Here is a 14,875-nt window from a genome sequence, read left to right as displayed (position 1 = left end):
GAAAAGGATGGAGTGCCATCTACGGGTTGGGGAGGAGACCCTGCCCTAAGTTGAGAAGTTGTAATGCCTTAGTGATAGGGTGAGAAGCTCTGTCATTCGGGAGGAGCTCAGAGTAAAGCCCCTGCTCCTTCACGTCGAGAGGAGCCAGATAAGGTGGTTCGGGCATCTGGTCAGAATGCCCCCCGAACACCTCCCTGGGGAGGTGTTTAGGGCTTGTCCGACTGATAGGGGACTACGGGGTAGACCCGGTACACGGTGGAGAGACAGTGTCTCCCAGCTGGCCTGAGAACGCCTCGGGATCCCCCGTGAAGAGTTGAAACAAGTAGATGGGGAGAGGAAAGTCTGGGCTTCTGCGACCCAACTTCGGTTAAGCGGAAGATGGATGGCTGGATATACACTTACAGCATGTATATACACAACCTTGGTGGAGGTGTTTTGGGTGTTTTTTGGGGGTGGCACTTTTAAGGCAGAATAGAGCGACTCATATAGGTTCCATTGTAAGCTGACTTTTGCCCTAATTAGAATGCATAAAAAAAGAAGCAACTTTTGGGTAACACTTTAGTATGGGGAAGATATGAACCATTAATTAGTTGCTTATTAACATAGGGTTAGGGTAAGGGTTAGGGGTAGGGTTAGGGTTGGGGTTAGGGTTAGGGAAGACTCTTAGTTAAAGGCCTACTGAAACCCACTACTACCGACCACGCAGTCTGATAGTTTATATATCAATGATGAAATCTTAACATTGCAACACATACCAATACGGCCGGGTTAACTTAAAAAGTGCAATTTTAAATTTCCCGGTAAACTTCCGGTTGAAAACGTCTATGTATGATGACGTATGCACATGACGTCAATAGTTGAAACAGACATTTTGGAATAGGTCGGTCGCCAGCTTAAATCGTCTTTTTTCATCGCTAAATTCTACAGTATTCTGGACATCTGTGTTGGTGAATCTTTTGCAATTTGTTTAATGAACAATGGAGACTGCAAAGAACAAACCTGGAGGTGCGATCGGTGTATTAGCGTCTGGCTACAGCAACACAACCAGGAGGACTTTGACTTGGATACCAGACGCGCTATCCGACGCTAGCCGCCGACCGCATCGATGATCGGGTGAAGTCCTTCGTCGCTCCGTCGATCGCTGAAACGCAGGTGAGCTTCGGTGTTGATGAGCAGATGAGAGCTGTCGTAGGTGGAGAGCTAATGTTTTTAGCATAGCTCTGTCGAGGTCCGTAGCTAAGTTAGATTCAATGTTAGCAACAGCATTATTAAGCTTTGCCAGGCTAGAAAGCATTAACCGTGTAGTTACAGGTCCCTGGTTTAATAGTATGGTTGATTTTATGTCAATCCTTCCAGTCAGGGGATTATTTATTTTGTTTCTATCTGCAGTTAAGCCCGATGCAATCACGTTAGCTCCGTAGCTAAAGTGCTTCACCAATGTATTGTCGTGGAGATAAAAGTCACTGTGAATGTCCATTTTGCGTTCTCGACTCATTTTCAAGAGGATTTAGTATCCGAGGTGGTTTAAAATACAAATCCGTGATCCACAATAGAAAAAAGAGAGAGTGTGGAATCCAATGAGCCCTTGTACCTAAGTTACGGTCAGAGCGAAAAAAAGATACGTCCTGCACTGCACTCTAATCCTTCACTCTCACGTTTTTCATCCACAAATCTTTCATCCTCGCTCAAATTAATGGGGTAATCGTCGCTTTCTCGGTCCGAATCACTCTCGCTGCTGGTGTAAACAATGGACAAATGTGAGGAGACTTTCAACTTGTGACGTCACGCTACTTCCGGTACAGGCAAGGCTTTTTTTTATCAGCGACCAAAAGTTGCAAACTTTATCGTCGATGTTCTCTATTAAATCCTTTCAGCAAAAATATGGCAATATCGCAAAATGATCAAGTATGACACATAGAATGGATCTGCTATCCCCGTTTAAATAAAAAAAATTCATTTCAGTAGGCCTTTAATGGCTTACTGGTTGTATAATAAGGCCATGCATAATAAGGCATTACTAAGTACTTAATACGTACTTAAAAATGACTAATTAACAGCCAACATGTTACTAATTTGCCTGTTAATAAGCAACTAATTAATGGTTCATATGTTGCCCATACTAAAGTGTTACCAACGTTTGTATGCTTGTGTTACATAAGGATTGTGAATGATAGGCAAAAGGAGCTTGCTAAATAAAGACAAGCCTCCCTTCTAAAAATGTTGTATCTGCTTAGGTTCACTGGCTGAGGAAGCGAAATTTTCTGAATCCCGACAAAATCTTGGATGAACATCAATCGCTGTCCTTCCCTGGGAAGAGAACTCACGCCATTGTGCCCGGCCTTGAACCTTTCTCCGAGTATACGCTCACTGTCAACGTCTTCAACAAGAAGGGAAATGGGCCTAGCAGTGACCCGGTCACCTTCAACACTCCCGAAGGAGGTGAGGTGTTGACACCCAGCTATATATAGACACAGTACCTGACACTCAGGTGCTCCTCATACACTCTCTGCCTATTCACCTGTGAGAGTACATCAAAAAAAAAACTAAGAGGCAACAACAACTAACAGATGGGGATTCATACTGTGTTTTTGAGCAAATCTCATTATATTTAATAGGTAGGGAGATGATTCTGCTTTAAAGCAAGACAGCGTGAGAGATAGTCATTAAATACTGTAAGGAAGTAGCAACATGAGACTCTTATAAACCTGTTAGGGGACAGAGCTCATTTGGTTACGCAGTAAATACGGTAATAAATGTGCTACATAGCCTGCATCTTATTAAAGAAGATAATTGGCTTTTTCACAGTTCCTGAGCAGGTGCCCATTCTGACCACCTCTAATGCCCGGAAAGACTCTGTCCTCTTGGTATGGGGGCCACCACTTGTGGCAAATGGCGTCCTCACTGGCTACCACCTGCAGTACCACCTAAGTAAGTATACACACACACACACACACACACACACACACACACACACACACACACACACACACACACACACACACACACACACACACACACACAATCTTATATTTGTTACCTACTTGAGACCTCCGAAAAATGCCTACCTCTTTAGGACCACCTAATCTCGAAATATAAAGATTTTTATTTACAACGTTAATAATATATACATACTATGCAAATATAAAAAGCGTAAGTTTTTAGTTAAGTTTTTTGGGAGGAATTTTTTGTTTGTAATTGGTTTTCAATCTTCATTATTTACTTCAAGTTATTGTTTGGGGCGGTATAGCTCAGTTGGTCTGCGATGAGGTGGCGACTTGTCCAGGGTGTACGCCGCCTTCCGCCCGATTGTAGCTGAGATAGGCTCCAGCGCCCCCCGCGACCCCGAAGGGAATAAGCGGTAGAAAATGGATGGATGGATAGCTCAGTTGATAGAGCAGCCGTGCCAGCAACTTTAGGGTTGCAGGTTCGATCCCCGCTCCCGCCATCCTAGTCACTGCCGTTGTGTCCTTGGGCAAGACACTTTACCCACCTGCTCCCAGTGCCACTCACACTGGTTTAAATGTAACTAAGATATTGGGTTTCACTATGTAAAAGCGCTTTGAGTCACTAGAGAAAAGCGCTATATAAATATAATTCACTTCACTTCAAATGGTAAATGGTAAATGGGGCGGTATAGCTCAGTTGGTAGAGTGGCCGTGCCAGCAACTTGAGGGTTCCAGGTTCGATCCCCGCTTCCGCCATCCTAGTCACTGCCGTCGTGTCCTTGGGCAAGACACTGTACCCACCTGCTCCCAGTGCCACCCACATTGGTCCATACAGTTGCATATGTGTGTATGTTGTATATATAGATTACCTAAGTCAAGTATAGAAACATCTGAAGAATGGATCAAGGCTACTTACATGGACAATGGTCAAAGAATAATTTTCTTATGTGGTGACTTTAATATTGACTTATTGAACCCTAACAAGCAAAAGTCCATTGAAGACTTCATTGATACAATGTACAGCATCAGTTTATATCCTAAAATCACAAAGCCAAGCAGAATTACAGGACACTGTGCCACGCTTATTGATAATATTTTTACCAATGATATTGATAATAACACTACAAGTGGTCTACTTATAACCGATGTTAGTGATCATCTGCCAGTTTTTACAATTAATGATGGAAACTACAAGAAGAACATGGAAGACAAAAGGACATTTCGAAGACTGTGCACAGAGAAGAGGATGATTGCTTTCAAAATTGAGCTACAAAAGCAAGATTGGGACAATGTGTACAATGAAAATGAGGTTGATGAAGCATATGAACATTTCTTAAACAAGTTCATAATACTTTATAACAAACATTGTCCATGGATACAACTCAGTAATAAGCAGAGAAAGAATAATCAACCATGGATGACAAAAGGATTAAAAAATGCTTGTAAGAAGAACAAACATTGTCCATGGATACAACTCAGTAATAAGCAGAGAAAGAATAATCAACCATGGATGACAAAAGGATTAAAAAATGCTTGTAAGAAGAAGAATACACTATATAGGAAATTTATAGCACAAAGAACTACAGAGGCAGAAATTAAGTACAAAAAGTATAAAAACTAGTTAACATACATACTACGATTATGTAGAAAAGAATATTACAGTGAATTATTGGACAAGAACAAAACTAATATGAGAGCAACATGGGGCATCCTCAATAGCATTATTAAAAATGGCACTAAGAGGGACTACCCTCAATACGTCTTAGACGGAAATAAAAAAAATGACAACATAAAGGAAGTAGTTGAAAGCTTCAATAATTATTTTGTAAATATTGGACCAAAATTGGAAGAAAGGATTCCAGACCCAGTTTCAATTGAGGACTTTAATGATACCATAGAGCGAAATCCCAACTCCATGTTCCTCAGTAATGTGACACAGGAGGAAATAGTTACAATCGTGAAAAAATGTAAATCTAAGACTTCAACTGATTGTAATGAAATTGATATGGAAATGATAAAAAAGGTTATTGAAGAGATCTCAGGACCATTAATGTATATTAGTAACCTATCATTTCAAACAGGTACATTTCCAAACAAAATGAAAATAGCTAAAGTTGCACCAATTTACAAGACTGGCGACAAACATCAATTTACAAATTATAGACCTGTTTCCTTACTTCCACAATTTTCTAAAATCACTGAAAAACTGTTCAATAACAGATTAGAGAGTTTCATAAATAAAAATAGAATACTCGAAGAAAATCAATATGGATACAGAGCTAATGTTTCAACTTCGATGGCTTTAATTGAAATTACAGAAGAAATTACCAATGCTATAGATAATAAAAAATGTGCGGCAGCAGTTTTTATGGATCTAACTAAAGCATTTGACACAATTAATCACAATATTTTAATCAAAAAACTAGAACGATATGGCATCAGAGGGTTAGTCTTAAACTGGATAAGAAGTTATCTAATGAACAGGAAACAATACGTGAAGGTAGGCGAACACACCTCTACAACGCTAAATATATCCTGTGGTGTACCTCAGGGATCAATACTAGGACCTAAATTATTCAATCTATATATAAATGACATTTGTAAAGTTACAAAATATTTAAAGTTAGTATTATTTGCGGATGATACAACAGCGTTTTGTTCAGGAGAGAACACACAGAAGATACTACAAATAATAACAGAAGAAATTAACAAATTAAAAAGATGGTTTGACAAAAACAGACTATCGTTGAATCTCAGTAAAACTAAAATAATGCTATTTGGTAACAGTAGAAGAGAAAGTCAAACACAAATACAAATAGACGGAATAGAAATTGAAAGAGTAAATGAAACCAAATTTCTTGGTATAATGATTGATGATAAATTGAACTGGAAATCTCACGTAAAAAATATACAACATAAAGTAGCAAGAAACACGTCAATAATTAATAAAGCAAAACATGTTCTAGACAAAAAATCACTTCATATTCTTTACTGCTCACTAGTGTTACCATATCTGAGTTATTGTGCAGAAATATGGGGAAATAATTACAAAAGTACACTTCATTCATTAACGGTGTTACAAAAAAGATCAGTTAGAATAATACATAATGTTGGATATAGAGAACACACAAATCCTTTATTTATTGAATCAAAGATACTGAAATTCTACGACATAGTGAATTTGCAAACAGCTAAAATTATACACAAAGCAAACTATAACCTGCTACCCAAGAATATACAACAATTCTTCTCAAAAAAAGAGGAGAAATATAATCTTAGGGAGAAATGTAATTTAAAACATTTGTATGCACGTACAACACTTAAGACCTTCAGTATATCAGTATGTGGAATTAAATTATGGAATGGATTAAGCAAAGCAATCAAACAATGTACTAATATGATCCACTTCAAGAAACTCTTCAAACTTAAAGTGTTTACAAAGTACAAAAAAGAAGAACCATGATAAACATTCTGAATTTTTTAACTCATCCATTCTTTCATTCTTTCACTCACAAAATAATCTTACTTATCTCAACATATGAAATGTAACTTACTTCACCAATTATCATTTATTTACTTATTTTATTGTGATTACTTATGGAGTATATTGTGAATAAATTGAGAACAGGAAGTGAACAAATGTTTTAGCAACTGTTATGTAAAAGAAAAGGGGTAGGATTAAATAAGCTCTGCTTCTTCCTACTCCTTTTCGAACATGTTGAAAAGAGAAACTGGAGATTGTGATGTATCATTTTGTATACTTGCATGTTCGAAATAAACTCAAACTCAACTCAACTCAACACTGGTTTAAATGTAACTTAGATATTGGGTTTCACTATGTAAAAGCGCTTTGAGTCACTCGAGAAAAGCGCTATATAAATATAATTCACTTCACACTTCACTTATACTGACTTAATGTACTTAATGCACTTTGACACTATTTCCACATTCACCCATTCACACACACATTCACACACTGATGGCGGGAGCTGACCACGACCCATCAGGAGCAAGGGTGAAGTGTCTTGCTCAAGGACACAACGGACGTGACTAGGTTGGTAGAAGCTGGGGATCGAACCAGGAAACCTAAGGTTGCTGGCATGGCCACTCTCCCAATCACGCCATGTCTCTATATACATATTTGTTTTATTTGTTTTTATTAATTTTGGCCAAAGGGGGCACATTTCAATTTCTTACACACACTTGTTATTATATATGTTGGCCTGAGGGGGAGAACTTAACATTTTCAAACACACTTGTTATTTCATATGTTGACACACAGTCCATTTGAAAAATCCCTCCTTTTTGGGACCACCCTAATTTTGATAGATTTCACCACCAGGGCTGCAAATGAGACATTCTCTATTAGATGCAATGGTTTTCCGCATTTGCACCATGATTTCGATCCTAACTTGTTCACCGTTCCTCATATGGAAGGTACTTTTCCCTCTTGATGTCTCAAGAAGGGACCAGTGTTGGGTTAGTTACTGAAAACCAGTAACTAGTTACAGTTACTAGTTACTTTATTTCAAAAGTAACTCAGTTACTAACTCAGTTACTTACACCAAAAAGTAATGCGTTACTGTGAAAAGTAACTATTTAGTTACTTCTTTTTTTCTTCTTTTTTTTTTTAAAGCTCCCATTAATGCCCTTTTTGCCTTCATTTCAATACTGTTATTGCACTGGAGAATAATACAATCTGTTGATCAACTTGACATGCATTTTTATTTTCCTTTTAACATAATTAATGAAAAACAGTGCAACATAAAAAGGCATTCCTCCTTTCTTTAAACTTGGACCAATGACCATTAATAAAAAACAAGTTTAAGTGCAACATAAGAAGAAACATCATCTTCCTTGAAACATAGGTAGTGAAATAAAGCCTGACATCTGGAGTGATGCTGCTGTCTTCCACACTTGGAGCCATGGATTGTAGAATCCTTGTTTTCAGTGGCAGGATCATTGACACAGATGGTGAAGTTTCAGTGCTCAGTAGAGATGTAACACTTTTGAGGGGTTTAAGCACCTAGAGGACCTCATCTGCCACTCTCACATCATCATCAGACAGGGTGACATTTGTCTTCAGGGTGTTGTGGGTCAATGCAGAGTATATAGATGCCTGCTGCTCCAACATATCATAAGTGGAGTTCCACCTCATTGGGACATCATGTATGAGCAGGCAGCTTTAGCATTTCTTGCTTTGTCTTAAGCACATGAGCAGCTGTTGTGCTTGGGTGGAAGTAAGAAACCTTCCTGATCCTCCCAAAGAGGCGCTCCATCCTATTGACTGAGATTCCCTTCTGTGATGCCAAATTCACTACACGTGCAAAGCACCTGTCTGTGGTCCCAGTCCTGCCTCATTCTCTGTAATTATTTGATTTTTGGCATTATCACGTGTGACTGGGATATCTTTATCTTCCATTCCTCCACTGCTTGTGTCAGTACCTGCACAAGGTGACTCTCGTAGAGGGGGCGTGTCTTCTCATCTCCCAGTCTGCTGTGATGAAGTGAGCGCTTATAGTTCCGCTGGACGTCCACCCGTCTGTCATGAGCGCAACAGATGATGCTCGGGATAGTTCATCCACAACTTTTTTCTTCTCCTGCTCATAAAGATCTGGCACAATCTTATTGCTGAAGTGGGTGTGCGACGGGATGTCGTAACGTGGTTCAAGCACGTTCAGCATGTGTTTAAAACCCTCGTTTTGCACAACCGAATCTGCACTTATAAACACACCGATTCAATGGCGCTGGGCGTTCAAGCTCCTCCGTTATTGCGCTCGCCATGACCACGCTGTGTGTGGACTGAACGTGCCAACAACTTTTTTTTGTTGTTTCATATATCAAACCGCGGATCAAACCTCCCCTCCCCGCCCCCCCACCCCCCACCCCACCCCACACACATAGACCGCGCCTCTTTTCTTCTCTCCGGCTTGTGACAGAGGAAGATTCAGAAGAACGACACCGCAGCGCTTCTGTTTCTAGCCGATACTACATCAAAAGTAACGTAAAATAACGCAGTAACGCATCATGTAGTAACGGTAACTAAATTACTGAATAAAAAAAAATAACGCGTTAGATTACTAGTTACCGCCGAAACTAACGGCGTTACAGTAACGCGTTACTTTGTAACGCGTTAGTCCCAACACTGGAAGGGACACACATACACACACACACACACACACACACACACACACACACAATTGTGTTTGAGGCCCCCTTTTGGTCTTTAATATAATTGATTTACCATTGCGATGGTTAGCGTGACCTCAGGATGGAAACACAGCAAGCAATGTGTCGGTGAATGGTCCATTTTTTTTTAGCAACAGCAGGCAAAAATAACACCAGTTGTGCAAGAACTCAGGTAGACAATCATTCACCGTGGCATACAAAAAATAATTAACCAGTGTCCAGAGGCAGGTGTCATTGGTATATAAACCCTTCTGATTGGCAGTCAGGGACAGGCATACTTGCCAACCTTGAGACCTCCGATTCCGGGAGGTGGTGGTTAGGGGCGTGGTTAAGAGGGGAGGAGTATATTTACAGCTAGAATTCACAAAGTCAAGTATTTCATATATATATATATAAGAAATACTTGACTTTCAGTGTTCATTTACTTACACATATACACACACATAACACTCAACTACTCATTGTTGAGTTAAGGGTTGAATTGTCCATCCTTGTTCTATTTTCTGTCACTATTTTTCTAACCATGCTGAACACCCTCTCTGATGATGCATTCTGCTTCGTCTCCTTGTTGTGTGCGCAGTTGTGCACTGCACTCTCTAAAAGCTGTAGATGTTATTGTCATATATGCATGCAAAGTAGATGGCAGTATTGTCCTGTTTAAGAGTGTCACAACATTGCTGTTTACGGCAGACGGACTGCTTTACGGTAGACGGAAACGTGACTGCTGTTGTTGTGTGTTGTTACCGCGCTGGGAGGACGTTAATGAAACTGCCTAACAATAAACCTCACGTAAGAAACCAAGAATTCGCCCTCGATCATTCTACAGTTATAACGTGATTGGGCAGACACGCTGTTTATATTGTGGGAAAGCGGACGTGAAAACAGGCTGTCGACACGTCACTCAGGTCCGCCTGAATTCCGGGAGATTTTCGGGAGAAAATTTGTCCCGGGAGGCTTTCGGGATAGGCACTGAATTTCGGGAGTCTCCCGGAAAATCCGGGAGGGTTGGCAAGTATGGGGACAGGTGAGCATCCTAATTGCCAACCAGGGACAGATGAGGAGAATAGCGCTCAGAAGCAGGGGTAAAGTCACTGCAGAACAAACCATAACACAGGAAGAAACACTGAAAGGAAAAGCAATATACCAGGACAATTATTATTTTTAGATTTCTTAGGAACCCCCACTAAACCGTCTGTCACCACCCCACATACACACACAACAAATTATTGACTTGACTTGGATAAAATTAGACTTTTAAAACACATGCAAAAGACTTGATTAGATTTTTGACTTTTTTAAAATGAGATTAACAAATATAGATGATGTAATTGTAAACCAGTTCCTTCTTGCAGGTTTAAAACTCAGACTGTCAGACTACAACGTGAGAACTCGGAAGCGCAGTAGATGGTGCACTCCATAATCAGAAACCCCACAATAATTAAATATTGATGTCTTTGTTTGATCAATACGGTTTTTTATCAAGCGTTGAAAAGAGTGGCATTATTAGGCCTTGTTCGGGGAGGTAAAGGCACCCTAAAATAACCTTAAATGCCCCTAAAATATTTGGTGTATTAAAAAAAAATTTTTTTTTTTTTTTTTTTTTTTTTCTTACAAAAGAGTATCAACAAATTACCCAGAATGTGATTTGTAATAATGATACAACCTGTCATGATTCACTTAAATATAATTATAAATATGTCAATTTCTCTTTACTTTATAGTGTAAAGTAGCAATTAGCTGATTCATGCATGATTTTAATTAGTGGATAGTTCCATCCATCCATCCCATCCATCTTCTTCTGCTTATCTGAGGTCGGGTCGCGGGGGAAGCAGCCTAAGCAGGGAAGCCCAGACTTCCCTCTCCCCAGCCACTTCGTCCAGCTCTTCCTGTGGGACCCCAAGGCGTTCCCAGGCCAGCCGGGAGACATAGTCTTCCCAACGTGTCCTGGGTCTTCCCCGCAGCCTCCTACCGGTCGGACGTGCCCTAAACACCTTCCTAGGGAGGCGTTCGGGTGGCATCCTGACCAGATGCCCGAACCACCTCATCTGGCTCTTCTCGATGTGGAGGAGCAGCGGCTTTACTTTGAGCTCCCCCCGGATGACAGAGCTTCTCACCCTATCTCTAAGGGAGAGCCCCGCCACCCGGCGGAGGAAACTCATTTCAGCCGCTTGTACCCGTGATCTTGTCCTTTCGGTCATAACCCAAAGCTCATGACCGTAGGTGAGGATGGGAACGTAGATCGACCGGTAAATTGAGAGCTTTGCCTTCCGGCTCAGCTCCTTCTTCACCACAACGGATCGATACAGCGTCCGCATTACTGAAGACGCCGTACCGATCCGCCTGTCGATCTCACGATCCACTCTTCCCTCACTCGTGAACAAGACTCCGAGGTACTTGAACTCCTCCACTTGGGGCAAGATCTCCTCCCCAACCCGGAGATGGCACTCCACCCTTTTCCGGGCGAGAACCATGGACTCGGACTTGGAGGTGCTGATTCTCATCCCAGTCGCTTCACACTCAGCTGCAAAATAATACATCATTATTATTGTATTATTTTTTATTCATATTAGTGTATCTACTGGGGTTTAAGCCTCCCCTATCTTTAAAAACTAATGATGCTTCGGAGTACTTGAAGCAAGGTTTCTTGAACGCACCACAGTTATGTGCTGTGGAATACCGAAGTGAAACTTAAACATAACTCTCTCCAATGCTTCTACAAATAGATTCATCATATTTTTACTGTTCTTTTCTCACCTCATAAATCTTTACCGAAGCCCAGGAGATGATCATGTGGCCCCCCTATAAAGGTTGGGGCCCTAAACAACCACTTAGCGTTAATGCCAGGCTGCGGCCTACTCTCTGCACACTGCAACCCACTGGGAGTTTTTAAATCAACATTATGTGTCACATATTGCTTTTCTGAGTTTTTGTGACGCATTGTGTTCATTACTAAATGAGCATACAAGGACGTGCAGAAAAATGTGGCACGTATAAGGTTGGATTTCTATTCTATTTACGGTGGTGAAAAGACTAGACAAAATTGCTAAGATTATTTTTCCTGCGTGGCCGTGTGTTGCTAGGCAGCATCTAATGTGCTCATCCGTACTGTAAATGCTCCAAGAAAAAAAATGTCTGCCTTAAACCAGTCACGCCCACTCGGAGGAGAGAAATAGAAACTGGAAGCTTGACATACTTGCAAACTTGAAGAAGGACATTTCTCCCAAGACAAACGATTGAAGATGACGACAAAGAAATTGGAGCCCTATGTGGTATTTGTATGGAAATTACAAGAACAGAGAGCCTCACATGCCCTCTTCTTCATGTGTATGTGTTAATATCAGGCACTAGATGGCAGTGTTTAGTTCTGAAGTAAGCCCACCACCACATACAGCAGTGATGACTTCTTGGGAGTAGGGGGGTTGTGTCTTAACAACTCACATCCTCCAAGCCTGCAGATACTTTTCCCCGAACAATCGTTCATGTCTGGGCTGCTTCTGCCTCCTTTTCCATCCTCAAGCCCCCCGCCCTCTTTCCCCAACGCTCAAGTTTTTTTGTTTTTTTTCCCCCAACAGAAGACAGCCTCTACATAGGCATTGAAAATATTCAAGAGGCTGTGCCATCTTTTTACACTTTTGTTGGCTGACGTCAAAGACGTGTGTGGCCTCGTCTTCAACACACTACCCTCGCTCTCCTCTGTTTTTTGCCAATTCCCAAATCAACGTCAGTCTCTGCAGCAGTGATATGTGTCAGAAGCTCCAGGACATCACAAAAGTTGCTGCCAATAAAACATTACACGCAAACCCACTCCGCACGTCTACATTTGTCAGTGACTGGCCCGAAGGCGTTCATCAGCGCATGAAAACTTCCAAAAGCGGCGTCGTTGTGGTTTAGTTTAGCATCACCCTTTACCTGTATTGCAAGATTAGCATGGACACACAGGCAGCTACACGAGGAACGTGTTGCTTTCTACGTTCACACACACACACACACACACACACACACACACACACACACACTGCACTTTGATCTATAATGCATGTTGGGTGATATGTTCGGCTGCTCCTGATTGCCCCTATATTCACACTTCCTTCCCTCCGCCTCCACTTTTTATGCAAATCTTTGCTTCTTTCTTCTGCGTTTCTAGCTTTCACTGCTTTGTTTATCCACTTTTATAATTCCTCCTCCTCCTCATCTCCCTCTTCACTCCCCGTTTAATGTATTCCTGCTCAGCTCACCTGTCATGGCATGTTTCTGCGACATTTGCTTTCCGCACGAGTAAACATGACATCTCTTCATCCTCCCCCGACCACTGACCCCCATTGCATTGCTGTTCTATTAACATACAAGAGCGCTGGTGGCTTCTCACACGTCCGTCCGTCCTCCCCGACCCACGTGAACTGACGTGACATCTCTCTTGTAGTTAACGAAACCACGATGGAGGTGCTCGCTACCCGGGAGTTGAACATCAGCGGGGCCGACACCACCCACTGGCAGCTGAAGGGCCTAGAAGAGGGCAGCCTCTACCTCTTCCACCTCAGTGCCTGCACTCGAGTCGGGTGTGGACCTCCACTGGCGCAAGAGAGCAGCACTGTCACTCCAGCACGTAAGTCCAGGGCCAGTGGGCCCCATTCAGCAATAAGTTCCTAACTTTTCCTCATATCTTTCTTCCTAAGTGATTTCCTAAAAGGAGTCCATTCAAATTCATGACGTGTTCTTAAAGGCCTACTGAAATGCGATTTTCTTATTTAAACGGGGATAGCAGGTCCATTCTATGTGTCATACTTGATCATTTTGCGATATTGCCATATTTTTGCTGAAAGGATTTAGTAGAGAACATCGACGATAAAGTTCGCAACTTTTGGTCGCTGATAAAAAAGCCTTGCCTGTACCGGAAGTAGCATACGATATGCGTGTGACGTCACAGGTTGTGGAGCTCCTCACATCTGCACATTGTTTACAATCATGGCCACCAGCAGCGAGAGCGATTCGGACCGAGAAAGTGACGATTACCCCATTAATTTGAGCGAGGATGAAAGATTCGTGGATGAGGAAAGTGAGAGTGAAGGACTAGAGGGCAGTGGGAGCGATTCAGATAGGGAAGATGCTGTGAGAGGTGGGTGGGACCTGATATTCAGCTGGGAATGACTAAAACAGTAAATAAACACAATACATATATATACTCTATTAGCCACAACACAACCAGGCTTATATTTAATATGCCACAAATTAATACCGCATAACAAACACCTCCCCCCTCCCGTCCATATAACCCGCCAATACAACTCAAACACCTGCACAACACACTCAATTCCTCAGCCCAAAGTACCGTTCACCTCCCCAAAGTTCATACAGCACATATATTCCCCCAAAGTCCCCAAAGTTATGTACGTGACATGCACATAGCGGCACGCACGTACGGGCAAGCAATCAAATGTTTGGAAGCCGCAGCTGCATGCGTACTCACGGTACCGCGTCTGCGTATCCAACTCAAAGTCCTCCTGGTAAGAGTCTCTGTTGTCCCAGTTCTCCACAGGCCAATGATAAAGCTTGACTGTCATCTTCCGGGAATGTAAACAATGAAACACCGGCTGTGTTATCCGGAACAACAGTCAAGGGGTGCCTTCTACGGCGGGGGTGCGTTATCCGGCACAACACCTGCCGCGATACACCGCTTCCCACCTACAGCTTTCTTCTTTGCTGTCTCCATTGTTCATTGAACAAATTGCAAAAGATTCACCAAC

The 14,875-nt window shown here is 41.8% G+C and overlaps 1 protein-coding gene across 1 annotated transcript in view; it reads left to right on the top strand.

Moving 5' to 3' along the window:
- LOC133616908 (neural cell adhesion molecule L1-like protein) overlaps positions 1-14,875 on the top strand; it is a 161,900-nt gene that overhangs the window by 60,962 nt on the left and 86,063 nt on the right. The window contains exons 21-23 of the mRNA XM_061976487.1: positions 2,235-2,439; positions 2,806-2,928; positions 13,555-13,737. Coding sequence (XP_061832471.1) covers positions 2,235-2,439; positions 2,806-2,928; positions 13,555-13,737 — 511 coding nt within the window. The remainder of the gene's footprint in view (positions 1-2,234; positions 2,440-2,805; positions 2,929-13,554; positions 13,738-14,875) is intronic.

The sequence above is a fragment of the Nerophis lumbriciformis genome, linkage group LG01 (assembly GCF_033978685.3).
Source record: "Nerophis lumbriciformis linkage group LG01, RoL_Nlum_v2.1, whole genome shotgun sequence".
NCBI lineage: Eukaryota > Metazoa > Chordata > Actinopteri > Syngnathiformes > Syngnathidae > Nerophis > Nerophis lumbriciformis.
The sequence above is the reverse complement of the archived record's forward strand: the minus strand, read 5'-3'. Positions and strand labels throughout refer to the sequence as shown.